At 40.4% G+C, this 27,175-nt stretch overlaps 1 protein-coding gene across 5 annotated transcripts in view; it reads right to left on the reverse strand.

Annotated features, from left to right (window-relative positions):
• Positions 1–11,701: 11,701 nt before the first annotated feature.
• Positions 11,702–27,175, reverse strand: part of GRM1 (glutamate metabotropic receptor 1) — a 349,857-nt gene continuing 334,383 nt past the window's right edge. Inside the window, exons 11-13 of one of the 5 annotated variants that reach the window (XM_068551043.1) lie at positions 12,723–12,760; positions 12,503–12,623; positions 11,702–11,890 (exon numbers count right to left, since the gene is read on the reverse strand). In XM_068551043.1, coding sequence (XP_068407144.1) covers positions 11,702–11,890; positions 12,503–12,623; positions 12,723–12,760 — 348 coding nt within the window. Of the gene's footprint in view, positions 12,624–12,722; positions 12,761–13,491; positions 13,512–20,016; positions 20,078–23,766; positions 23,791–27,175 lie in introns of those variants that run through there. The other 4 variants (XM_068551044.1, XM_068551042.1, XM_068551045.1 and 1 more) reach the window with 4 other exon arrangements.

Consider the following 27,175-nt stretch of genomic DNA (forward strand, 5'->3'; position numbering starts at 1 on the left):
GCTTGAAATATCCCTACGATGCTGATTTTCTGTGTTTCCAGCAATGTGGGTTTACTTCCACTGGAAGAAGCACAGTTGAAAATCATTAGATTGTGAGGTTCCTATCCTGACCCCTGATTCTCAGCAACAAACTACTAAATGTGTAAAATACTGTGATACTCCTTTATACCATAAAGAACTCAAGAAAGAAAAGAACCTCAATCCTGCCTTTGGCCAGGTGACACAACAAAGTAGCTATTGACATTTTATTTAAAATCTTTGAAAGAAACTGCAGCAGCTCTCTGAGCAGCTATATGGTCAAATTGGGCAGTGGTATACTCATAAATAACTTTTCTAACTGTATTTTTAATATAAAGAACAATGGTATTTGATAAGGAATTAAATTCACTGATATTTTAGGCTGGATTTCCAGTGTCTTGAGGGATCCTATGATTTCCAAAATGTGAAAAAGATTTTCCTCTCCTTCCTTTCACTTTGGCAGTGGAGGTGAAGTTTTCAAAAAATATTCAGCAGTGGTTCCGGACCATTTCTAGACAGTAGCTTAAAGAGAATCAGCTTGAAAAGAATGTTTTTGTTTTTGTTTTTTAAATTTTAAGTATATGAAGATGGTGTTTGTTAAGCTTTTGATAAACATTTTTGGACATAAAATTAAAACCCGTTCATGTTGGTTGTAAGGAAGAGGAATATAGATACTTTTGATTTGAAGTGAAACTGCTTTATACATTATACATAATGACCTGCAGTATTATTATTTTTCATACACAGGCACCAGACAAAAATGAAATTTGTCATTCAATTTTATCTGCTTATTCCAACAGAAATGGTCAACAGGAGAGACGATAATCAGGGAAAACTAAATCTTTCATGAGTGCACATTTTCCCTTTAGCGTAGCCTTTATATTTAGGCAAATTTAGAATGGCGGAGCGTGAAAGGGAAGGCGGATAGTATTTACCGTCTCTGGGGTTTCAGAACTCAGATCAGGAGAATCAAACCTGGAGAGTCATTGCAACCAAGAAGCGATGAGGATCTAGAGTCTTTCTGTAGGTAGAACAGGCTGAAACAATACACCATTTGACTAGTATTTTGCTACCTATTAGAATCAGAAGGAATTCTCTGAAAATCTGTGCAGCAGAGACCCTGATCAGAAAAGTGAGTGTAAATAATGCCATAAATTACACCCTTTTTGTATCTTGGGAACAGTCAGGTCAACCCACAGGGGTCACTAGGTGCCTTGTGAATGCGGGTCAAAGGTCAGAGGCCCTTTATAGCTTCCATCTCTCTGAGTCTCAGATACTGTGCCTCTGAGGCTGTCTTTTGCTGGGGAGGCTGCAGCCACTGTCTCCGCTAAGTAGAAATAAAACATATCTAATCAAGGAATAAATGATACCTACTTCTACAGGAGAAATAGATTGTATGTTGTCAAGTCAGATATTACCAGCCTGAGTGAGCAGAAACTGCTCACTGATTAAAAGTCCTCTCTCCTAGAAAAGTATTTTATTCTATCACTAGGGTTCTACAATAATTTTGGAAATGTATGAATTTCACCTCTTTTCATCCCATAATGTTTTAACCAGTTATTTAACAAAAGGCAGTAAGAAGAGAAGTTAATTTTCATTTAGTTAAAAATTATAAAAAAGGAAGTTTAATGATGTTCTCAACCACTTAAAAATGCTACCCTTGCATCACCACTGCTTATGGTAAATTAAGTATCCCATTACAGAAGGATGAAGGTTATTTTAAGTCACATCTAGTTACTTGAGGTGGCAGAACCTTCCCTGAGGTCCTGGAGGCACTCTTCACCATCAGACTGGGTTTTGATAAATGGTAAGGATTGGTCACGGAAATCTGTGCTAAAAATTTCTGCCATGTGTTAGTCTATGTGGCTACATGAAAGCAGATCATGCATTGTAGTGAAAACCTGAAAAAGGATAACAAATGAAAAGAATCTGCACTAGCAAGTACTCTGTGTGCAGTCAAGGTGGTGAAAGTGTGGAAAAGGCCAGGAGACTTAGGGGTTTGCACGGTTAGTGATCAATAAGGTAAACCCTGGATTCTGGCGAGCCTGTGAATTTAGTCATTATCGCTTATTCGCTTTGTGTCTCTAGGCAAGCTTCTTAGTGTATCTAAGCCCCGGTTTGCTTACCTGTAGATTGAGGATAATGACTGTGGCAGAGACGATGAAACCTGTTCACCATTGGCCTCAGGCATTAGGATGAACGCATTTTCCAGCCTCCCTTGCAGTTAGATTTCAGGGGACGAACCTCCAGCTCCGGCATTTCCTTTACTGCAGTAACTTAGAGACCATGTTCCAGCTAGAGTTGCTACCAGGATGAAGGAGGGTGGACCAACCGGCATGTGATTTTATGTGAACATGAAATAAGTGCTGTTTTATTAAGGCACTGAGATTTCGGTCCTCCCTCCCATCCTTCCCTTCTCCTTTCCTCTCTCTTTTCTCCCTCCCCTCCCCCTCACTTCCTCCTTTCCTCCCTCCCTCCCTCCCTTCCTTCTTTCCTGATACTGTAGCACAGTGTAGCATATCCTGATTAATACAGATGTCACACCTACTTCGCACAGGTGTATGGATTAAACAATGTCAAGGATACAATGCTGGGGACACAGGGACACATGATAAGTCTTTAATACATATATTATTATTTTATATAATTCAAACTCATCATTTTAGAGATTAAAAATGCTGAGGCTTAAAGGAGTTAAGTGATTTAACCACAAGGAAACAGCTAATTTTGGGTATATATAGCTAAAGATTTCCAATCTGGGGTTCTTTCAAATACATTGCAACCTTCCCCTAAACCAGATGTACCCTTTCAGTGAAAGAAACATTTAGATGCTTTAAATCTGTTGAGCTGAATTTATTTAAAGAAGGTAACTAATATGTTGAAGCTTCAGTGATATCTGAAAAATGTTGAGCTCAATCTTATAATTGTCGGGTGGCACCTATTTGAAATTTAGCTAATTATCTTCAAATCTACTAGAAATTTTTCACATTTTTGAGGCGAGGGGTCATTCCCTCTCTAACTTTTTTTACTCTAAATTCTTTTAGTAATCATTCTGGAAATAATAATTACCTATCTGAAAAACAGAGTGACCCTTTAAAAAATTCCCAGTACATTTACTTTAAATTAGAATGACATGTCATTTATTAAATTGCAGAACCATAGAATACAATAATTATTATACTTTTTTACTTTAAGTATTTTTCTAATACCTTTATAAATTACTATAATTAGACAGCAATTTTGAGTTAGATCTTTTTTCTATTGGTAGATTTCCATTGTAAGTCAATGTGTGGTAATTCTGCTGGTGGAGTTGAGCAAAATTCCCCAGCTCTAAGGAATCCTGAAGCCCTTTGGGAGATAATTCACACCCAGTTCCCAACTGGTGATTTTACAGTAGGCAATATAAGTTTTCCATCATTTTGCTATTCAAACTAAGTGCGCTTACTTGTATCAAGAATTTTCAAAACAGTTTTCAGTGTAGTATTTTCAGCATAGTATTCAGCATAATTCTCAGCATAGTATGGTGGTTCAGAGTGTGAGCTTTGGAACCCAGGAAATGTACTGCCATCTCTATGGATATCCCACTAGCTTTGCAATTTTAGGCAAGTTACTTCACCTTTTTTGAGCTGTAGTTTTCTCATTTATAAAATGAGAATATGAGAATACACCCTACCTCAAACTTAAATGTGATGTAAAATGCATATTGTTTGGGAGGGAATAAATAATAATTATAATCAAATAACTGATAATACATTATTGGAAACCAGCCTAAAGGAATATTATATATAGAAAAAGTCTTCGGTGTGAAATAATTCCTCATATTATTTGCAGGGCTCAAAAAGTTATAAACAATCTAAGTATCTAACAGGAGAATGGTTAAATAAATTGAAAGGTGCGCATATAATAAAGTTTATGGAGTATCTTTGTCAATGTCAGGAAGAAATGTTTTATGAGTTGCTTGTGAATACTAAGTAGGTCACTTTAATGATTTACCTCAACTCCCTGCCTGCTACATGGCAAATACCATGGCATTTCTAAATTCTGTTGAGTCGTTGAAGGGAGAGCATTGACTTTGATATAATTTGTATACTGCCTGCACCTCTGCTTTCCTCTGTTTCAGCTGCTGCTTTGTGATCTGTTTTGGCTGCTAGCTGCAGTTACTTTACTTGCCCCTATTGCTGTTCCCTGCATCTCTCCACAGCCATTTATCCACATCTTTTCTTGGGTCGTACTGCCCACATCGTGGCCCTGCCCCAGCTTTGACCTCTAACGTCTTTTGAGGCTCTCTGCCTTGCTGTTGCTAAAAGCTCAGTACCACCTGCTTCTGATTTGTTATTGATGTCCCCTGTACCATTTCACTAAACTGCCACAGGCTGGCCAGCCCTCTGCTCGGCTGTCCCAAAACTGGGGCTCTGACCCTCATGGTCTCCATCACTTATCTTTCCTGTTGGCTTACAAGGAGATCCCTGCCCCTTCTTGTGGCTTATTCTAACTCTTATATGTAGGAGTTGGGGGAGGGGGCTGGAAGACTCGTTAGCCCCTAGAGATCCATTCTTACCATTGAGCCACAGAGCCCTTTCCATTGCCAAGTGCACTGGGTTCTGATGGGCATAATCACTGCCCCTGTCTGCTCCAGCCCTGTTGCTGATTCTTGCCCAGATTCCATTTTCCTTACTCATGACTTTGTTTCCTCTTTCAGGTCATCTATTGCGCCTCTCCATAACCTGCCCTATCAGCTATGCTGCTATGTATTGGAATTTGCTGTATATGTGAACCTCAGATGGGAACCCAAAAGTTTCCTGGATTCAGGTCCATGGGGATTGGGAATTTTGCCCAACTCCATGAGCAGGTGATTCCTTAGCTCAGATCAAGTGGAAATCCTTGCTTAAGTCATATTGTTAAATAAAAAAAGCGTAGAAAAAAATATAAATGAAAGATGATCCTAACTCTGTTAAAAACAAATTTGCTTGCATGAAGATCACTAGAAGGTAAAATCAAAATATCTGTAATGTTAATATTTGGGTGATGTGACTATAGCTTATTTTCTTTCTTTAATTCTCTGTTTCTACCATGCAGTTTATTTTTTAATAGAAAAATGACACAATTTTAGAAATCATTGCAAAGAAATAACCCAGAGGCCAGGAACAAATTTATTTAAAGGACAGTCACACTTAAACTTTCTTTTGTGATTTTCCTTTGCTATAAAAAAACAGTAGTCTGGCTGATTCTAGAAGCATTTGTTCTCACATCAAGTCCTTCAGTACACCTTTGCCTTGCCTTCTGCAGTTCTTGTTCTCATATTCTTATCTGTACCAGTATCTGTATTTGTGGGCATGTATGTTATCTGCTTGCTTCCTGTCTATCTATCTGCCTATCTATCTGTCTATCTATCCATCATCATCTCCATATCATATCTATAGCAGGTATTGTTGGTGCCCTGCCCAATCTTGACACTCACCTTCCCCACATAGGCCAACTCTTAGGTTTCCAACTGCCAGCACCTACGATTCTTTGCCTGAAGGCTATCTCTGGAGATAGGAGCCTGCATGTGAGACACACTGGAAGTAATTGGAATCGACATGCACCTCCCTCCCCAGCAGTCCTTAACCATGACAGGAATTGGTGATTCAATGCTCCCAACTCCCTTGCTCTTTGGGGAATGGAGACAGTTAAGAGTCATGTTCTCTACTGTCTCCCAGAGACTCCAGCAGGACTGAGTCCAGCAATGCAGCCATATTGGCTACCTCGTTTCCCCACTCTCATACTAGTTCTTCCAGGGAGCACTTCCCCAGTACACATTTGCATTCACATCCTCCCGTCAGGGTCTGTTCCAGGGAAAATGCAACCTAAAAAAAATCTTCATTCATATCTATTTCCTGCAGTTCACATGAAAATGGCTTAAACGTTACAGCTGTCTCAGAGCTAAGTGTGAGCTCAAAATGTGGCAAGACTGCTAACAAAATGAACATTTTACTAGGCAGCAATACTAGAATAATGGTTCAAAAGAGTCAATGTATCTGTCCTGTTCTGGATGCAACATTTAAAAAAAAATATTCCAAAATTGGAATATGACCGTAACCTGATTAGCAGTTTAGGAACCTAATAACAAAGATATAACAGTTAAAGAAAGTAAAGCAGTTTGGCTTGGAGAATAAACCACTAACTAACGGCATAATCACTGTATTCAAGTGGCTGTAGGGAAGTCTTGTGCACAGTAGACTAAATGTGTTTAGTCTTTTTCCAGAAGGCAGAACTCTGATTGGACAAAAGTTAGAGAAAAGCAAATTTTGACCCTGGAAAATGAAGAATTTTCTAACAATTAGAGCGTTTCCTTATCTAATGCAAGATCCTAGTCCCTGGAAATACTTAGGCAGAGGGCAAAAGTCATCTAAATCCCTTCCATCCCTTAAAATAAACCAGGCCACACAAGCCTCTGTGATTCTCACCAAAAGCTCATTTCGGTCAATAGCATTTTGTCTCTGCAACTCCATCAGACTGCCGGACTGTTGCATACCTTGCTGGTCCTACCTCTTAGTTTTTCTGGTTCCCCAGAGACCTTCACTCTGGATTTGCACCGTAGTTCTGTTTTCCGGCCAGCTTTGGGTGTTAACAACATAGTTTTGGCCTTGCTTTTCCAGGATCCAGGGCCACCTGCGCTCTCTCTTTGCACAGCGGCTGGCAGTAGGCCTTGTTACCCCAGCCCCTGCCGCTGTCCTACCCCAGATAGCAATGGCTTCTCACCTGGTCCCTGCCTGACATGGGAAGAAGAACAGGGCACAAGGGAATAGAATCCTCACTGAGGTGAGAGTTTAAGTGACTTCTAAATTTACTTCCAGCTCTATACTTCTATGATTATTTTTCTTCTCAGTTTTTGTTATCCTCATTCTTAAGCTTTTTTTCCTTGTCTATTAATCTATACGCATTGCTTCTCCAGCTACCCTGGGAAAATCAAGCCAGTTTCCAGTTTAATAGCATCACTACTTCAACTCCCTACCTAAGCTCTTCTTTTCTCCCATGTTCTCCCAAGCCTTGGTGACCAGGTTAGCCTTTTACTTTGTCTAAAGGGATGTACTTCTGTAAGGAAGGAAGCCCCAGCCCATGCTTTCCCCATGGATGACTTATTTTTCCTCACTTTAACTGGTGCCTTCTTCAGCAGTCTGTGTCTTACCTGCAATTCTCCTGCAGAGGACGCTGTTTCCCACACCGAGCACTGCCTTGCCAGACCTCTGGCTGGGCTCAGCGGATACTGAGTATTGCCACCCTCTTCTGCAGGCAAAGCAGACCTGCTGCCCAGTGGGACAGCTCTCTCTGATGCCAAAAGCAGAGCTTGTTTTTCATGATGAAAAAATGTGTTGTTCCTGTTGGCAGATTTAGGACCGGTAGGTAGAAATACAGAGCTCTGGACCCCATAAGGATCTTGGAACAAATCTTCAGAGAACTGGGCTGGGAAAACTATATGGTGTTACAATACTCATTTACTTTCTCAACAAACATTTACTGAGGGTCTGCTTTGCCTTGAAGCCTTAGAAGTCAGGTATTAGAAAGCAAAAAGGAACTAAAAATCTATTCAGGGAAAGAGACATGTAAGTTATAATGTAATCTGGGATGTGTATAAAATACTATGGGAATACAAAATGGGGAGCAGTCACAACAGACACAAACTCCTACATACTACCCTGGGTTCTGGAGAAGAACATGAGTTCATGGGCTCTGTGCTGGCTTAAGATGCGGGTCAATTCCCTGTTGAGCCACTTACTAGCTAAGAGACTTTGGGCAAGTTATTTCAGTTCTCTAAGATATTCCTTGTGGCAGTAGTACTGGGAAGATTAAAGGAGGAGGAATGCAAAAGACCTGCAAAATTTCTGGCACAGAGTAGGTTAAAAAAAATGTTGTTTCCATTCTCTTTGATTGCTTCTCAGGATAGAAATTATTGGGGCAGTTCCTCATACAATGTTTGTGGTATCTGGATCCCAATTTCAACTTCTCCAAATGTCTCCATTGTGATGCAGCTTCCGGACTTTCCAAGTGGAGGCCCTTATTACCCACCATGGTATATGGGTGTTTCTTTGGACTGCGCACCCAAAATATTTTCATTTTTTTTCTTTTTTCTTTTTTTCCCCTATTCTTTGTTTCTCATTTTCTCTCCCATGGGTTTTCCTCATGAGACCAAGCTCCCATTTCATAACTTTTCATTCTATTTTCTGGGCACAAAGAAGAAACCCCTGATGTCTCAGCTCCTGATTCTGGTAATTTCTTCAACATCAGTCTTCCTGGATAGAGGCTGCTCTTTCCATCTAAATGCACCACACTCTCATGGATGTGGCCCTGGTACCACCAAGTTTTCTCTTTGAATGACACTTGGTAGATGCCTTACTTTGTAGGCATCTTATCTAGAGATGTGAATAAAAGAGGCTCCCTTGTTCTGGGGACCAGTGATGTCTCCATTGAAATATAGAGGAATGGAACTTGGGATGAGCGGGAGGATATCACCAAGGTAAGAAACCAGGCACCCCTAGAGTGTGAGCCAAGGGGAGAAAATCTGTGCGGGGCACAAATGAAACAAAGATGGAGCTTTCAGATACCTCTGTCTCTAAATCTCTACTGGAGATGCAGGAGTTTGTCAAGCCTCACGTATTCTATCAAAAAAGGTAGATGACAATGTCTGCCACAACACTGAAAATTTAAATTCTGGATTTCATTTGAAACGTTAGAGTTAGAGATACAGCCTTCCTCATAATCAAATTATACTCTACTTTGTCACCTACCTGATCGGTAGATTTTGTGTGGTGATCTCCAGCTTTCACCTAGAAGACATGTGCTGAGCAAACAAAACCATTGAAATTATTTTTTATACCAGTCAGTCTGTTTCTATGATTGTCACTCTTACAAAGTAGAGAGAGGGAACATACACATTTAATAAATAGAAAATATTTATTATACAGCAGTATCAAGATTATTTGACAACAGACAGTTAACAAGCCAAAGGAAAACACTTTTACAAGAGCTATACAATTTGTATAAGCACATACATTAAGGTGGAAAGTTTCTGTCCTTTTCTTACAGAGTATGTATGTGTACATTTCCAATTTTGAACAATTATAATTTAAGAGCTAGTACTCTATTGTATTCAGGAAAACTTTTAATTATGATAATAGTAGGCATTCAGAGTAATAATGTGACTGGTGTTGAATGTGTTCACCCAATGTCTCAGACTAAAACCTCAGGACAAACTGACATAGTATTTGAATAGTAGAAGCAGTTTTCCTGATCTAGTCTTACTTTAAAAGTATTTGAATGCACAAGTCCTGATCTTAAGAACATATGTCAGTGGCATTAAGATAAGAAACCTGTTTCACTAATAATAGATAGTATATTTTCCCTCGCTAGTTTGTCAATTAGTGGACCATATATTAAGCATTGGAACCACCCATTTACCTCATTCTGCTTCATGACAGTGAAAATATGGAACTGAAATCCATGTTTCAGTCATGAGGTCTTTCTACCAAAGGTGTAATAAAGTAATTTTTTAAAAGGAAAGACAGTCTATTCTTGATATAAAACTGACTAAACTTGGCAGTAGAATATGGAAAGACATAAGAAATATGAGCCTCAAACATTGGAGTGGATGTTAAATTCTGAACAAATGATGCAGTGAGTATTTAAAGAGTCTAAGATACATTTTGGCTGAGAAATCAGCAGCTTCAACATGAAAGAAGCATACTAAACACGACTGAACATAAGGCATAAACAAAGATACTTAAGGGGATAAGATTCATTCCCAAGTATTACAAGAAATCAAAACAGCAAGAAAAATCTCTTTTGCTGGGGAGAAAAAAGGGGAGCAAAAACGAAACAACTGGATTACATGTATGTGGATAGTATACACCGCAAATAACGAAAATAAAAAGACAAGTTATGAGTGAAAATATAGGAATAAAAGAATGTGGAAATAAAGATTAAAAGAGATCAAAAAGTGATGAATAAATAATTTGGGAAATCATGACCAGACTTAGAAGTTAGTACATGCTTTAAGCACATAAAGCTCAAGAAACTGTGGAAAATTAAGAAAACAAACAAACAAACCCTAAAGAAACCTGAAATAATGTAAATACTGCCATTTCAATCTTATGTTTTAATAATGATGTGTGCAAGTTTATAAAATGTACCTTTTTATTGTTACCCACAGTTTTTGCGAACTTTTAGTATAACAAATTTTCAAACCACTTCATTAATAATATATTTCCACATCATAAAATATCTGAAAAATAAGTTCCCTCTTAGAAGAAGAGGGACCATCTGAGCAGCATATGAAAACCACTGGACCAGAGCAGTCAAACCTTCAAAGAGCTCCTGTAAATACTGATGGCAATGGTATATAAAACGTTATTTGGAACATAAATATATCTACACTATATCGGAAGACAATCTTCTCGTTGCAGTTAGATTGACATTACTTTGCACAAATTTCATTATCACAGGTATATAAGGACACAGAAACACATTCACTTGCTAGTTACAGGGACTTCAGTGACAATTAGAAAGAATTATTTGTCATTGAAACCAATAATAGTTGCTATGAGTACACCATTAAGTTCAAAGATGGATTTGTTTCCGTAGCACATAGGAGAAACAATGGCACCAAATACACATACTGCATCTTAGAAGTTCAACTGGTAAGTATTATTTGCTACAGTAAATGGAAGGTAACAATTTTGCCACATGGTTTGTTCTCTTTCACATAAGGGCAAAGGAGAGCCCCCTCGGCACACAAGTAAATCCACAAAAAGTCTTCTGCCCCTTTCAAAACGGTCTCTTGTCTGGACTTCTTCTGAAATCACCAATAAGCGAGCATCAGATATGGGAAGCTGATTTTTGCTGACTGATTTTGTTCAAAGCCCCAAGCTTATGCACTGTCTTGCTTCTCATTCCGCCCTCCCTTAGCACTCCTGATGAAACGCTTTTTGGTGATAATTTTGCTCTTATTCCTGTTTTCTAAATAGAGGGAGACGACAAAGCAGCAAGGCATCCACACACCTTTCTCCAAGTGTGACAGCAAGGCTGGCACTGGATGGGGTGCAGTCGGCGAACAGAGGCCCCTTTTTGGGCCAGCTCCCGAGTGTCCCGAAGACCAGGGGTCTGCGGGCCCAGCAGGGAGAAGGGCTTGAGGGAAATGAGCTGCTGTCCATCACTGTTCTCTGGGTGGTTCCACGCCTGCCCCTCCTTCGCCCACCTGCTCTGCCTGACTCCACCATGCTCGCTGGGAATACCATGATGACGAACTAATGATTCAACTGGGCGGTCCTCCCAGGCTGTCCCCTTCCACACGGGCCAAGGGTGTGGGCATGCGTATCTATGCACAATGGTCCGAAGAGATGATGTTGGTTGACTTTGTTCATTTTTGCGATTACAGTTACATACTATATGGGATTGTGCTTTGTCAGAATTCCCTTTCTTCCCAGAGAAGGCTTTTGAATAATTCAAGAATCAGAATCTTCGCCTGGATCACTTTTTTGCTTGCGGGGTCCAGCGCCTCTCGCGCTGGCCTTTCTAAGACGGCAGCCGCGGTCTCTTCCTTGCTCCTGACTTCACCTCCAGCCCCCGCTTCTCCCCCAGCTTCCTGCAAGTCTCCGGAGGTGCTGGCGCGCCCTGACCACGCCTGCTTTTCCCTGCGGACACCTCCTCCCTACAGGGTGGAAGAGCTTTGCGTATAATCCCTCAGGATGACAGAGGCGTAGGTCACGCTGGGAGGGCTGCAGGGCACCGACTCGGACACGGGGGAGCTGGGCGCCGAGCTGCCCGAGGCCACCGAGTCGCGGAAGGGGGACGGAGGCGTCAGGGCGGGCGAATCCTCTGGGGTTGGTTTGCTGGCCGCCTGCAGCTCCTCTTCCTCCCCCTCCTCCAGCTCGTCCTCCTCCGTGTTCCCTTCCCGCTCGTACAGGTACTCCTGCAGGAGCCTGAACCTCTCGCTGTCGTCCTCGTCGTCGTCGTCGGCCGACGGGGAGACGGGCTCCTCCCCGAAGGTGCTCAGCTGCAGCGGCAGCAGCTGCAGGGGCTGCGGCGGCGCCGGGGGCGGGAACAGGGGCCGCAGCCCGTTCCCCGGAGCCCCGGGCACCGCGAGCACCGAGTTGAAATCCGGGAGCCCGGCGCTGAAATTGTTGACCACTCCCTGCAGCTGGTCCATGAGGGATTTCTGCGCGGGCGGCGGCGGCGGCTGCTGGAGGGGAGGGGGCAAGCCCCTGGGGACGGCCGGGTCGGCCAGGAAGAGGGGGGTCTCCTCCGCGGTCAGGCGGGGCGGCAGAGGCGGGGTGCTCACCGCGGCCGGCACGCGTCGGTGCACCACCATAGAAGGACTGCGGGGCGGGCTGAAGCCGATCGGCCGGGCATCCTCCTCCTCCACGTTGTAAAGGGTCTTGGTGCTGGTATCGGAAAAGGTCAGGCTCTTGCCGGAGCCTTGGTAACTTTTAGTGAGGGGTTTGATGACGGCTGTTTGGTTGCAGGCCGTCTCATTGGTCTTCACGTGCACAGAGAGGCGGTGCCACATGTGCTGTCCCTTGGGCACCTGTCTTCCACCTGGTTCAGACCATGACACAGACTTGCCATTAAAACTATGAATAAAACAGAGATAGGTTTACTTGCAGATGTATCATGCGCAGAGGATGGCATACGTATAAAACATTGGTTAGCCCAGCTCAAAGCAATTTGACTCCGCCCTCGACGGCATGTATGCTCGTCCTCCACACCCCTACTCTCTCCTTATTATACATCCAACACCAAAATCTGCAGCGACCACAGGTTGCCTCTGAAGCAACCTGGGGTTCCATCCACCTCAAGGCAAGGTAGGACATTTTGACCCTGAGAAAAGTTGCAGGGGAGAAGAGCCAGCTTGTTGTAGAAGCAGCTATTTTCATTTAGGTCTATGATTTCACAGCTATTACACACACACCCACACACATACACACACACTCTAAGGCAATGATAAAATTGTTGCTCAGTGCAAGCCTTTGAAAGATTCCAAAATTGATGGAGGAAACAAATTAAAAATAAAATCTTAGTTACACATGGACAACAGAGCATAATGACCATAGCTATTGCCTCCCTTTCTTCTTAGTCCCTGGAACAAATTAAAACACACGTATAAAGCTACTCTCATTGTCCTGTGAAGTTATGAAATACATCCTCTCAAGTTGCCCATTCTGATATGCAGGTATTTCCTGTGTTAACAGGGGTGGCATGATTTTGCACATGGCATCTGTACAGAAGAGGAAAAAAAGGAGATGACAGAAAAACCCAGACCTATGCTTCACTTAAGAGTTTCCTAACTTTCGGCTTTCTTTTCATTTCAAAGTATTATTCCTGACACATGCAGTGGATCACAATTCACATAGCAGCTAGTTTGGGATTTTCACACTGGCAGCATTTAATGAGGTATGTTTGAAAGAGACAGAACTGGAAGGCTCAGAAAAATACAAATACCCGTATACTGCTTTAGTCTTCTCGCATAGCTTGATGTAAATTGACAAAATTAAGATTCAGACAAAGCAGAAGTTACTGAGACCAGACTTCTCCGGGGCCTTTTCCTCATTGAGCATTGGTGAAGAAAAGCCTTAGGGCAGCAGCAATCCTCCACACTTACCAACTTTCATTTTCATGGGATCCTCATAACCAAATAGAATATATCTCTGAAGAAAAAACAAATGAGACGTACTGGGTGCATATACTACAAACTCTATTCTGTCTGTTCTAATAATTCTGGTCTTACTTTCGGACTCAGTTTATTTTCTGTATAATTTTTAGCAGATGGTGGTACCTTAACATAGCATACTATTAATAACAATAGTGTTAATACTTAAATCGGGAAATCATTTTTTTCTTCTTTTATTTTTTTTCAGGAGTTTGCTTTTTCTTTGTGTCCATGAAAACAACAGAGAAAGTAGCACAATAATGACACATTTTTGACATTAAAAGGAAGAGGGAAAATGAGTATTTTTTTCTTAGGTGGATATGTGAAATAGACTATTTCATAGCGGATTCTTTTGTTTGGAAAATTGTAGGAAATGATCAATAGTTAACATAATGGTTTATTTAATCATTTTGAAAATACAAGAATGACTACTTCAAAAATTATATTTGAGTTCCACATTTATGATGAAGGTAGTGTTTTGACATTTCAAATTTTACAATCCTGAAAGTGAAGTGAGTCAAATAAATACAGATTTGTGTTGAAAGTCTGATATCAGTTACAGAAAATTCTGGATATAAAAGTTTTAAAATAGATATAACAAGTAAAATTTTCTCATTATTTGGGAAGAATGCAGTTCCTCCATATATCTGATAACCTATGCTGTATTTTTAATTGTCTAAGAAAAATCTCATCTCTAAAATACTATATCAAAATACTATATCACTCAAATGTATGCTTAATATATTCTCTTAATATATATCTTAATATATTAATAATAATATAATAATATATTTAATTATTTTATTTATATTTATATTATTAATATTTCATATATTTATTATATTTAATTACTAATAATAATATAATATATTAATATATCTTAATATATTCTCTAAGAATGTATATCTGCTTATAAATGTGAAATTACTGACTTATCGACTTCTAGACTCTCTTGTTAGAATAGCTGACTCTCTCCTGAGGTGAGCAAACTGAAGAATGAGCCGGTGGTGTCTGGCAAGAGCAGTCAACCAACCAAAGGCAAGACCAGAACCCAGAGCTCCCCTTCTGAGTTTGAAATTCCAGGCAAGCTCACCTCCCACTTTCACCTTTCTCAGTTTCCTCCATCTCCCACTCTACTCACACATTTTCTCTCCTTATGCATTTAATATGCCTCTTCCAGAAAGTATAAGACTGCCCAGTTGCCTCTTGCCTTGCATAAATATGCTTTAGTGTAATTTCCAACTGCAATGCTTTGCATCCCTTTCAATTGCAATGGAAACACTTTTTCCTTCTCCAGATGCTTGCCTCTCCATGCTCATTAAGAAAATCACTAAACTAAAAGGCTGCTTGTGTCATTTAGGTGTGTGTGTGTTTTAAAAACCAATTCCCTTGACAGCTAGTCTGACCTAATTCAACACTAGGCTTAGATATCCAAACAAAACATTGCCGTCTCCAAATATGCCAGCAAAAAAGGTAACCTTGTATTGCTGGGACTTAGTTCACTCTCTGGCTCCCTCACATGGGTAGTTTTCCGCCTTGTCCAGGGGTCCTATATGAGCCTCTTTTTAAATCATGTAAAAGGCATTATTAATCATCTTGCAGACAGATATGATCACAATTTAGTTCTATTTAATCCAACAGCAATTTTATTCTTGGGATGGAAGATTTTCACCCTGGCTGTCAAAATTAGCAGCTTTCCTTCCCCTCAGAGTCTTGCTCTAGATTTTCTGTAAAGTGCTGTTTAATTAGGAAACAGTTATAATGCCCTAGGGAATTTTATCAGATTAAGAAAATTAGATTAACCTTTTTTTTTCAAGGACAAAATAAATTGCTTCCTAAAAACCAGAGTGGAGGAAAGGCACCATCTCATAGAAACTGCATCACAGGGTATAAACTTTGGTCTTTCTAGATTAGTTATTTTTAACCTATGGTTCACAGACAGCTTGAATGGTCCATGAATCTACATGTACATCAAAGCATTGTTTTTAGGCTGAATCAATATTATGTTTTTGTAGATTATGGGCTGCTATTTTTAAATGCAAAATGCTGTTATGACAAATGGTACTTCTAGATACAAGTGTAACTAAGTTCTGAGCAGCCTTTTTTCATGTTTTGTGTTGAAGTGGCCACTAATAAAGGTACAATTACTATCACAGATTCAGGTGAAGGTTTAATAACCATTTTCACGTGAAAAGTGATTATCCTATTTGAAAAGGTTGGGAACCCATTGCTGTGATATTAAGAAGAGAAAAATTTATAAAATATGGGGCAGCAAAAAGGAATAAATGCATTATAAAGATGCAATATTATTATGAAATAAGACTTTTATTTAAACCCAGATAACTTTAATACATTGTGTTTCAGCCATCAGCTTCTTCATTCTATTGTTTAATTTTACTTGGTTCCCTAATCTTAGGAAAAGCAACCTGGTTTAGAAACACCACAAAATTGTCACAAAGCACCCGACCTTTCTTGCTCTGACTTCAAAAGACAGACATCAGACCGAACAATCTTATATTTGAAGATCAAATGCAGTAGTGTTTGGAGTAAATACCTCGAGTGGCTAAATATATTTACTGATATTGAAGTGATTGGAGGAAATCGCTGTGAGGCCTAGGAGGAACTAGAGACATGGAGGATGATATACACTGAGAGTCCTGTAGAGCTTAGCAGGAGGAGGGCAGCGGCTCCAGCTCCAGCAGGCTTGGGATCTTGCTTTGGTTTTTCTTTCGTTAGATAAGTATCACAATCCCCCCAAACAGAAAACCCAATATTTACAGCACTTTAGAGAATAGTTGGAAGTGGGTGGTGTAAACAGATTAGTGTATCTTTTTTTTTTTTCAGATTAGTTTACCTTTGGCATTCAGAGTGATCCTGTCTGTTTTATCTGTTTCAGTAAGTACTAGTTCCATCTGCAGAATACACTGCTCTCTGCTCCAGAGATGTCTAAAATGGGAATAACAGTGGGTGGATGTTTGAGATCAGGAGGGACGCATCCTGCACAAGCTGCCTGAGGGGGAAGCTTGCACAACACCTGTCTCCATCATGTCCAATGCAAGTCTTTGCCACTAGGCTTAATAGCTGCACAACAGACGTGAGGATGGCATCCGGAGAGCCCAGACAAGGCAGGACCTTCCCAAGTGGAGGGAAGTCTCGCGCCTTGGAATCTGAGGAGGGTAGCATTTGTTTCCTTTGAAAATGAAAATGGAAACAGGAAATGCCATTGGGTCACAGCGTGGAGAGAATGGCTCACCAAGTAAACAAGCTACAGCCACAGGCTTGCAGACAGTTCTGCTGTGGCCCTGTAGCTACGACTGGGACATTTGGCCCTTCAAGGAGGAGGTGGTGTTGCCCTGAGACGCTTCAGATGGGATGCCAGAGCCGCCGTGTCCAGGTATCTCACCTCCACCTGCTTCAGCAAGCTGCTACCAGAACGCAGTTTCAACAGTGATTCTTGTAGCACATCAGGCATAGGACTATTTGAAACCATTTGAGTCAGACTCCTGTTTTCCCAGGCAAGCCCAAGTTAGTCTTCAACACAAAGAACTCCCACTGACTCCAGTTTCCCTTCTTGAAAGCTTTCCAGAAAAAATATGCGTATTTAGTATATATTCTGTATATATATATATATATATATATATATATATATATATATACAGAAGATATATATTCAGTATATATGTATCTATATATCTTTGGAAGCTTATCTGAACATATTTAAAATTTCTCACCTTATTGAATCACCACTTCTTGTAAGGTAGAGAATCTCTGAATGCGTTGGTGAAGACAAACGCTTTTCGATATCATGAGAACATGGTAGTTTCTGATGATTTTAAATCTTAAATGGCACTGTGAATTTTATCCCTCTCCTCTTTCATTCTAACCTCATCATAAGCTAATCAGAAAACCATTTGGCTTGCTGAAATATACAATATCACAAAGTCTAAATAGACAGTCCTCCTTTTAGAATCTTTAGATCAATCACCTTGAATATCCTAAGGTTATATGATTCAGGATAAAAGACAACATAAAGAAAATCAGTTTGCCTTTATTAAGCCTTGTGCTTTCTCCAATGAATTAATAAAGAAAAAGACATCCACAACTGAAATTACCTCATCAATAAAGTACGTAAGAGCCCATAAACTGTGTCCGGGTGTAGGGTCTACTGTCTTGTGAAAATTGACAAATCTATTTCAAACTAAAGAGTAGAATTCTGATGGTTACTAAACTTTTTCTAAGCACATTTTAAATGGCCTTCGGCTCAACCTAATAGTGATTGCTGGCTGAGGAAAGAAATTCTGGTGCCAAAGTTTATTTACGACATCATGTTGGTACGACAGCACTGTTTTAGCAGAGGTATACCAGGTGTAATTATATTCCTCCAGGAGGTATAGAGGAACCTAATTATGTTCCTTTTGAAGAAAGTTCAGGTCAAGCATTATCAGTTTTTTCTATGCTCCATGCTTCCAGACCTATAATTTTAATAGCAAGTCTTTCGATGCTCTTCAACAATACTTGGAGTCCTCACATTTCCCCTGGAAATATAGGACAGTTGCATTGCCCTGCAGGGATTACTCCTCAGAGGCAGGAGAGATCTAGGCAGACCATAATGATCCAGTAGGCAGCTTTATTTCTATCACTAGTCCCTTTGCCTTGCTTGTTCACAAAAGCTGTGGAAACTGAAGGTCACAAAAAGAACATATCTTTTTTTTTTTTTTTTTGCAGGAACAACCAAGGCTAAGAATAGTCAGTCTTAGTCTATGGTGCACAGCTTGGAAGCTACCAATCTCCTGCTGATCCTTTACTATCTCCAGAAAGCTCGAGTAGATCTTATTTCAAAAGTTCTTTACAACCAACCTGTTAGCTTTGCTGACTGTTGCATTATATTTTGTCACCTACCAATGATGGACCCACTTTCAGCCTTTGTTTTTGCTTTTAGGCACTCACCTTTAAGTCATGAAATGTTAAGTGACTCTCTTCTCTCTCTGGCCCTGCTGTCATGACACGACAAGCACATCTACTAGTCCCATCAATCCCTTTTGACAGGCAGCCAGCAGCTGTCATAATCAGGATGCCCTTCCTGTGTTCTTGGTCAGACTCAACCCTTGGTGCAAGAAACACTCAATGCTTTTTGACTTGGGAGAATTACAGAGAATGCATCCAAGCAGACCAGAGCGGCTCTGATCTAGATGTGCAGAGTCCTCCCAACCACCACTTATTTTTCCCTCCAAGAGTCAGTACGATTTGATTGAGACCACACACTTTCTATTGGGGCCTTTCCGGGGAATGTCAGAACACGACTTCCCAATGCACTCCACTGAGTGAAGAGAAGAGACGCTAGGGCGCCATTCACCAGGCTCCACAGCCAGGTTCAGCAGCAAACATTTGAACAAATTGGGCTCCTCATCTGAAGAGCTATTCCAGCCACAGCCACCTGGTCAGTGAGCTCCCTCCTGCTGCAGGAATGTGTACCTTTGACTCTCCCAGGAGTTTGAAGGGCTGTAAAGGAACAGCTAAAAATGACCACAGACTCCGTGCACAATGAATTGAACATGGTCTATGTTCTTTTGTTGACTTAAAGAGACACTGTCAAGACCTAAAGGTCAAAAATTGGACCAAACATGCACCGGTTTTATCAGATGGAGAAAATCTGATAAAAGCACTAAAGTTCTGGGAAAATAGCTACTTTCCTTTTTTGTTTGTTTGTTTTTTGTTTTGGTTTTTGGTTTTTTTTTTTTGCAAAACTCACTTTTTGTGGGACTCACAGAACTTTTGTTTTGTGCTCCCCAGGGCATAGGAGGCACCCAGCAAAGGCTGGTGTCCACCTCGTCAAACTGACATTATGGAATCCTTCCATAAGTTCAAATTATGGCTTTTACTTTAATGCAGACAGGATCATATCAAATATTTGTGTAGCAGCAAAAAAAAGGCAAAGAAAGAAAACAAAAGAAAGAGCTCTGTTTGCCAAGGAGAAGCTGACAAATTTGTGAAGGGGGAACATTCACTTTCAAGTTTGTGAGTGGGAGTCACAAACAAAAGTGAATCTCTAGAATGGGAAAAAAATGTTGCCTCTTGCATCAAAACATAAAAAAGCAAAAAGACTAACAGCTTGACAGTGTCCTTTTAAGAACGATGGACGATCAAATTAAGGCAGTCGTGCAAACCATGGCACGTAAATGGTTCCTCATTCTTGATGGCATGCACCACATCTGTTTCCATGTTAGAAAGTAGGAAAACCCAGGAGAGAGAAAGCAAGGGGCAAACCACTATTTTTTCCATGCAGCTTCTCTTACACATTCACTGCAGTGTGTGGGTTTTCAAAGCTGCACATGTGCCGACGGACACTGTCTGGTGGGCGAGAATTCTGGCTGCCTCTTCCTGAAGATGGAAAAGAAAAAGATACCCAGTGAGTGAGCGGTTATACACGTATATAGAGATGGCGATCACACCACTTGGGCGGTGCCAGGGCTGGGGTAGGGCCTAGCTGGGCTCCTGAGCCTTTCTCCACGTCACCTGCACCTTCACATCCTGGATCTTCCTTGTGTTGCCCAGCTGTTTCTTACTGCCAGGCCCAATTCTGAAAGTCACATCAGTGGAGTGCATTCTTTCTTTTACCTTGTGGGACCATCTCTTTCCAAGTGGCAGATGCTTTCTCTGCTGTGTGTATGTCTCTATCCCAAATTGCCTCTTTCCCCTCCACTCTTGACACTCTCCTTTATTCTTGGAGGCAGCGGACTCCACCTGAATCTTCCCACCCACCATCCCTCTTAAAGGATGCTTATGGGTTTATGTCTTACACTGTGACTTGTAGTGATAATTTTACTCTATATTACGTTATCGTAAAAGCAGTGCTGTCACTTAGCATAAAGTCACCTGTCTCTCTTGGTCCTCATAAGATGGAATGTATCTTGTGGTGGAAAGAAGGGAAGTGGCGAGAGATTGGGTAAGTCTCCCACCAGGGAAGAAGGTCATCTCATTCCCTGGTTGGATGTCTCCTTGTACAGCACAGAGTGTGTGTGTGGTAAGGGGAGAAGAGCCCTGACTTGACATGACCAGGATGATGGGGCGGCCATGTGCAGGTGGCCTTTCCAGCATCTGTTGGAGTGAGGATACGTGGGTTTTGCACAAGTTCAGGACACATGAGTTTCCCACTTTATTAGGTGGTGGGATAAAGCCATCTTAGTGTCGCTCTACATAAGAGGGCAGCCAATCATAGAAGAGAATTTGAGGAACAAGATGCTAAAGGTGAACCATCAGCAGGTGCTGTGAGTGGTGTGGATAAGGTGACAGTCATGAAGCCCCTATAGGGCTTTCTAGAAACTCACAAACGTTCTGTCAATCATCCTTGGGCCACCGACCCCAAGATCCTGGTGACAATTATCCAGTGTTAATCAGAAGAGGACCGCAACAGCTCCAGGCAAGTCAAAGACCTTTGTCAACTCTCCTATCTCTTCTTCCCATCAAAGCAAGCAGAAAAAGGGAAATTCAGAAGAGGAAAGAGGCAGAGATATTTCAGGAGCAGACCATGTCCCTTCCCAGTCCAAGTCTTTCAGGCTGAAGCCTGACATTGTTCTGAGAAGGAGAGATGTGAGTTTGAGGTTTGAAACAGGAATACAGTGGAATATCTTTTTAATACCTGAAAGCAAGGAATCTAGTATGAATGCAGAAGGTGAGAAAAAAGATTTTTCATAGCACAGTTATGAAGGTGAAGGAGAAAAATTAAAATTGATCAATATGTATATTTCCATCAAGTTTGGACCATTCAATAAACCATTTGAAAGTACATGATCTACCCAGAACAATCTGAAATCCTCATCCAGAGATAAGAACTTGAAACACCTTGGTATAATTTTATTACCACTACAATAATCAATTTACTTAAGAAAATTAGACAAAGAGATGATGTTTGTTACTGAATGAGGCGAAGTAATATGACATTTAATATGCCCACCTGAAATTACAAAGATCATGAAAACAATGAAAACATTAGTAGTAGATGCCCAGGAATAAAAATATGATGTTTGAATGTATAATGAAGTTACTGGTAGAAAAGGGCATTTCACCTGTAAACTAATGTTAAAGCAACTTCATTTCTCATGAAAGAAGGCAGAAAATACACTCAAAGCATTTGGCTTTGCCTTGCTAAACTGCCTGCATCCCCTTGAATCCTCCGATTAATTCGCCTTTAGATAATGTCTGTATGTGGCCTGATCCAGGGGCGCTGGGAAGCCAGGACCCTGGCAGCGCTGGCTTCCTGTCCGCGTGAACAATACAGATACACAGTGGGTCCCTCATCAGAAGGGCCCTGTATTCAGGGTTTAGTGCTGTGTGGTCATCCTTTTGATATTCGTAATCATTTTATCACTTAATTTGTGTTTTGTAAGTGATGTTCCACGTGGAAACGGAGCACGCACGGCGGGTTTAGAGCCTCACCTCAAGCATGATCCTGCCTCTCCGGACAGGTTTTCAGTTTCTTGTTCCTTGCACACCCCCAGCCCCCCTTGGGGACCAGAGCCCATCCAGCCTCCCACTACCCACCCCTGCCCAATGATCACTGCCACCCTCCTCCCCTGCCAGGGGACTGTGGGAACGGGTGTGGGAAGATCAGATCAGGATCAGGTGAACGTGCCCAGTAACGTCTCAAGGCAGCCGATGGCCGTGGCCAACTCCTCCTTGAGCTGGCAGGTCCGCGGCGCATCTGGTGAGGAACACGGCGGGCGGGGGCGAGCCTCTCGCTCGTCCTCCATGCATGTACCTTGCCAGCCCCTGTACCGTTGTTGCGACACCCTTGAGGGCTGCCGGTCTACCATGGGCTGGGGCAGGAGGCACCTGGAAAGGGGAGACGCCTGGTTCAGTTTCTCCGTGGCATCTACCCAGTGACTGGCTGGAGGGGAACCTGGCGGCCTGAGCGTGTATGCAGAGTCACTGGGTGGAAAGCTGCTGCGCCTGGCAGGGTCTGTGTTTGCTCGTCAAATACCCCCCGCAAGGGAGTACAGCGTCACATGGCAAATAAGAAACCAAAATGACAGGTCTACAGAGAGACAGTAGAAGAAAGGAAAAGGCTTTATATTTTAGTACCTTTAACATTTTTCCCTCTATGTTTTCAGCCAGGGGCTACGGGTTTTCATTTTGCACTGGGCCATGCAATTGATACAGCTGGTCCTGTCTGCTGGAATGTACGGCTGAGGGATGATAAAAGCCATGGGGAAACGTCTTGACAGCTTAGAGACTTGACTGCTGACGTTAGCATAGGTGCACACAGTGTGGCATGAGGGACAGCTCAGCACTTGTGTCTCCTGGGGACTGGGGCAGCAAGCTCTGTGGCCTCTGTAGCTGACTTGGAAATACTCTTGCAGTTATGGACAGTTCTGTGGTTGCTTTGGGGGTTTCAACCATATTGACAGCCAAATTTCACATAGTATCTCCAAGCAATCCCAAAGCCACCTTTAACTATTGATTGAAATAGTTGAAAAAATTACAGCATCTCCTTCATGGTTCCGTTTCTTTAGTCTCTGATTTTGTGTTGAAGTGAGATGCAAATGACCTTTGCATACAGATGTTACTTTTACGAAAGAAGAGGATTATTAAAGGTTACAGGTCAAGACCTGAAAAATCTGATTCCAGAGTGGCCATTTTATCAACTGCATAAAATCTGAGAGAAGGAGCTGGACTTTGGGGTGTTTTTCATAACTGTAGAACCACTTATTCGATCAACCCCACAGTCCGCAAGCCAGAGTAAAAGCTTGGAGGGAAAATGCAGCATATGTGGGCTTGTCAAATATAAGTCCCAAATCTGTGCTGAATCTTTTGGCAGAAACTGTGGATTTAATGAAACCCCAGAAGTTTAGTTAGAAAGATTCATCTTCAATTTCTTCTGAAAATGCAAAGCTTTTTTTTTCTTTTCTTTCTTCTCTTTCCCCCTTCCTTCCCTTCCTTCCTTCCTTCCTTTCTCCTCCCTCCCTTCTTTCCTCCCTCCCTCCCTCCCCCCCCCTTCTTTCTTTCTTTCTTTCAAGTCCCTTCTTGGTGTATGCATACCTTCTCCCATCTATTCCCATTGTCCAAATAACCTTTCTTTGTATGAGACTATCTGTCTTTGAGTATACTTGGTGCCATATGACTTTGCTTTTGTGTGTTATTTGCTTTACAGCTAGTCACCCCTACATTGGTTTCTATGCTAAGAATGATTCTTTATGTGAACTTGAGAAGTTGTTACAGACAAGTTTTACTCCTTATAGTGTAGCAATAAGCTCACGGGACAAGGATTCAGGAGACCAGCTACTCTCCAACTGAGTATTTGCCTCTTTCAGACTAAGTTTTTCATCCATAAAGAAGGATTGTTGAAATAGTACATGTAAAAATGCTTCCAAATAGCAAAATGCTATCCCAGCTTAAGACAACTCTATTAGAGGAGCAAAGGCACAGACAAAAGACTGATATTTTAAATCTCAGTGTGTATTTAGGTTAGATTAATTCATAGTATCTCCAACTTCATTTTACTCATGGATTTTAACCACTTCCTTATCCAAGAATTTCAATAACTTCTAGGAGAAAACTATTTTCTACTAGAAACTAAGAAAATAGTTTTCTAAGAAAACTAAGAAATTAGAAAATAATTTTCTCTCTTGCAATTTTTTTTTTTTTTTTTTTGCCAGCAACATTAGAGACATTGAGTGGATATGACAGGAGCGGGTAAAAGCTAGGTACAGTCAGGTTAGCTGTCTGTATCTGAAGTTGCATGTCTATGACAGGTTTGGAGGTGAGACTTTTAGCAGAGATAAAATGGTCTATACAATTCCAGATGGTCACCATGGAAACACTGTGGCAGCTGTCCAAAGTAACCATAAAGACTGATGGCAACCACTCAAGACCATTTTAGCAGAAGATATCTATCTTTTCTGTTGTTTTAAATAAATAGGATAATTTGTGCTTCTGATTGCTTTCCAAAGCCAAATGCATTCTTTCTATTATCTGAATTTAAATATTAATTTCTCAACATTCATTCATCAGAGTGGAAAATGGAGCTCTGACTGTATATATAGGCCCGCTGTAAATGGTAATTGTTCCACTCTTCCTTTTAATACATGCACATCTAACATAGTACAGTAAGACTCTTTATATAAACACAATGCAGTGTGTAATACTTCTCTATTTTAAAATCCTTAATTGTAAAGATTTCTAAGAGAGATGCTATAGAGAACAATTTAATAAAATTCAATTCAATTACCATCACAGATTTGTCAAATATTAACATTTTGTCTTATTAAGTTTCCTTTCCTTCAGAAAACATTAGGGATATGTTTGATGCCCTCTGTATATTATTCTTAATACTAATCCTCTCCTTTTCAAGAGAAAATTTGGTATATATCATCACTTGGCATATGCTAATACTTTTACATGTGTAGTCATATGTGTTAATAAATAATATGTGGTAGTGTTTAGCATGTTATTAGATTTCAGATCCATAGCGTCACACTATATTTCCATTCAGCAATTTGCCCTTTTGCATAGTATTATGTTAATAGATATAGCTCTAGTTCATTCACTTAAACTAAATTGAATAAATACCACACTATCAAGAATATAATCAGTTCTCCTACTGATGGCCATTTAGGTTGTTTCCTACGTACTGCTATTTTAAGCAATACTGCAGTAAACATTCTTGGTTATGTCTCTTTGCACACATATGAGAGAGCTTTTCTATGGTGTGGACGAAGAAGCAGAATTGATGGATTGTGGTGAATGCACATTTGTCTTTCTTATGTATTGCTAAATTGCTCTACAAAATGCTTGCAGAATTTACACTGGTATGTGAGAATTCCTACTATTCTTTCCAAATCAGTTCATTTTTCAGACATCTTTAAAACTGACTGTTATGAAAATTATTTTAAATATATAAACATGGAAACAATGCTGAAATGAACCCCCATATCCCTATTATCCAGCTTCAATAATAATCAATAATTTGTGAATCTTATTTCATCTATACTTGTCATTTATTTATTTTAAAGCAAATCTAAAACATTATGTCATTCCATCCATAAAGAATTTCGTATATATTTCTACAATATAGGTACACATTTTTATAATAAAATGAAAAAATATTGTCACACTTAAAATACATTAATAGTGATTCCTTAATATTTGATATTAAATAGATGATATGTGAATTTCCCTGATTGTCTCATGTATATTTATTTTACTCTTGATTTTCACATCATCCCAATAAGAGCTGCACATTGTATTTTGTTGATGAGTCTTATAATTCTTTTTTAATCTGTAGATGTTCCCTCCTCCTTTTTGCTTGCTATTTATTTGTTGAATAAACATCCAGATTATAGATTTTACAGATTGAGTCCCTGTAGTGTCATTTAACATGTTTCTCTGTTACTTATGTTTCCTATGATTTGATAGTTAGATCTGAAGTCTTGATCAGCTTCATGATTAATTGTATGGGGAGAATAGTTTGTTGGAGGCAAAGTTTTCTTTCTGTTATACCACACAAAGAAGCACATAAATTGTGTTTTCTATTAGTCATATTAAGATTGATCAGTGGGTTCAGATGTTGTCAGCCTGATGTACACATTATAAAACTCCCCATCAATCTTTCATCTAATGGTTTTAGCAGTAACTGATGACATTATATAGATCAATTATTTTATTACAAAACTAATAAATGATGTTATTATCATTCTATCATCCCTTTTGTATTTGTCGACTAGATTTCTTTTTAAAAGAAGAACTTATTCTTATCAGCTATTTAATTCCTCTGAGACAAAGTTCAAACAGAAAACACAAGCCAAATGGATGAGTCTTTTCTTTGTCAATGCTCAGAATGATGATTCAGTTTTCTAACATCTAGCAACAGTGATCAGTGTATCACCTGTGGGTCTGTTTCTATTGTCTGTTTCCCTTGTTTTTTTTTTGTTTGTTTGTTATATGGTTCTAACTCTTCCATGCCTAAACACATTTTATATCAGATAAGACATTATAAATATATAAAATAAGATTCTGTAGAGGTTCTAGAGGTTCTAGGTTATCTCTACCAGAGTTACTTCACCACTTTTTCTGCTAAGTAGAATGGGAAAGATCAACTCAATCCAGTCAGAAACTGAGCTGAACAAAGTTGTTTTGCAGTTTGTATAGGAGTCAGTCTACTGTAGGTTATATCGCTTCAAGACTTTTAACAGAGCATCTGGCTGTGCACTAGTACAGCTCACTTGGTGGGTCTTTATCTCCTCAGCATTGAGAGACTGTGGGATATTCTGGCTGGCTTTTCGAAGATTTTTAGTTTAGATTTTTCGTTCCCCACCACACACAACTTCAGAATTAGGCACGTGTCTTAACAGGGAACCTGTATCAGGTGTTTGAGAACTTTGAGTCTCCAATCTTGTCAGTGCAGCTTCAGGTGATTGCTAAAAGTGTTTTCTAGTCTGTCTCCTCAGCATTGAAAGGCTCCATGAAAATAGACTCTCCATG

Source organism: Eschrichtius robustus, chromosome 9 (assembly GCF_028021215.1).
Source record: "Eschrichtius robustus isolate mEscRob2 chromosome 9, mEscRob2.pri, whole genome shotgun sequence".
Classification (NCBI taxonomy): Eukaryota; Metazoa; Chordata; class Mammalia; order Artiodactyla; family Eschrichtiidae; genus Eschrichtius; species Eschrichtius robustus.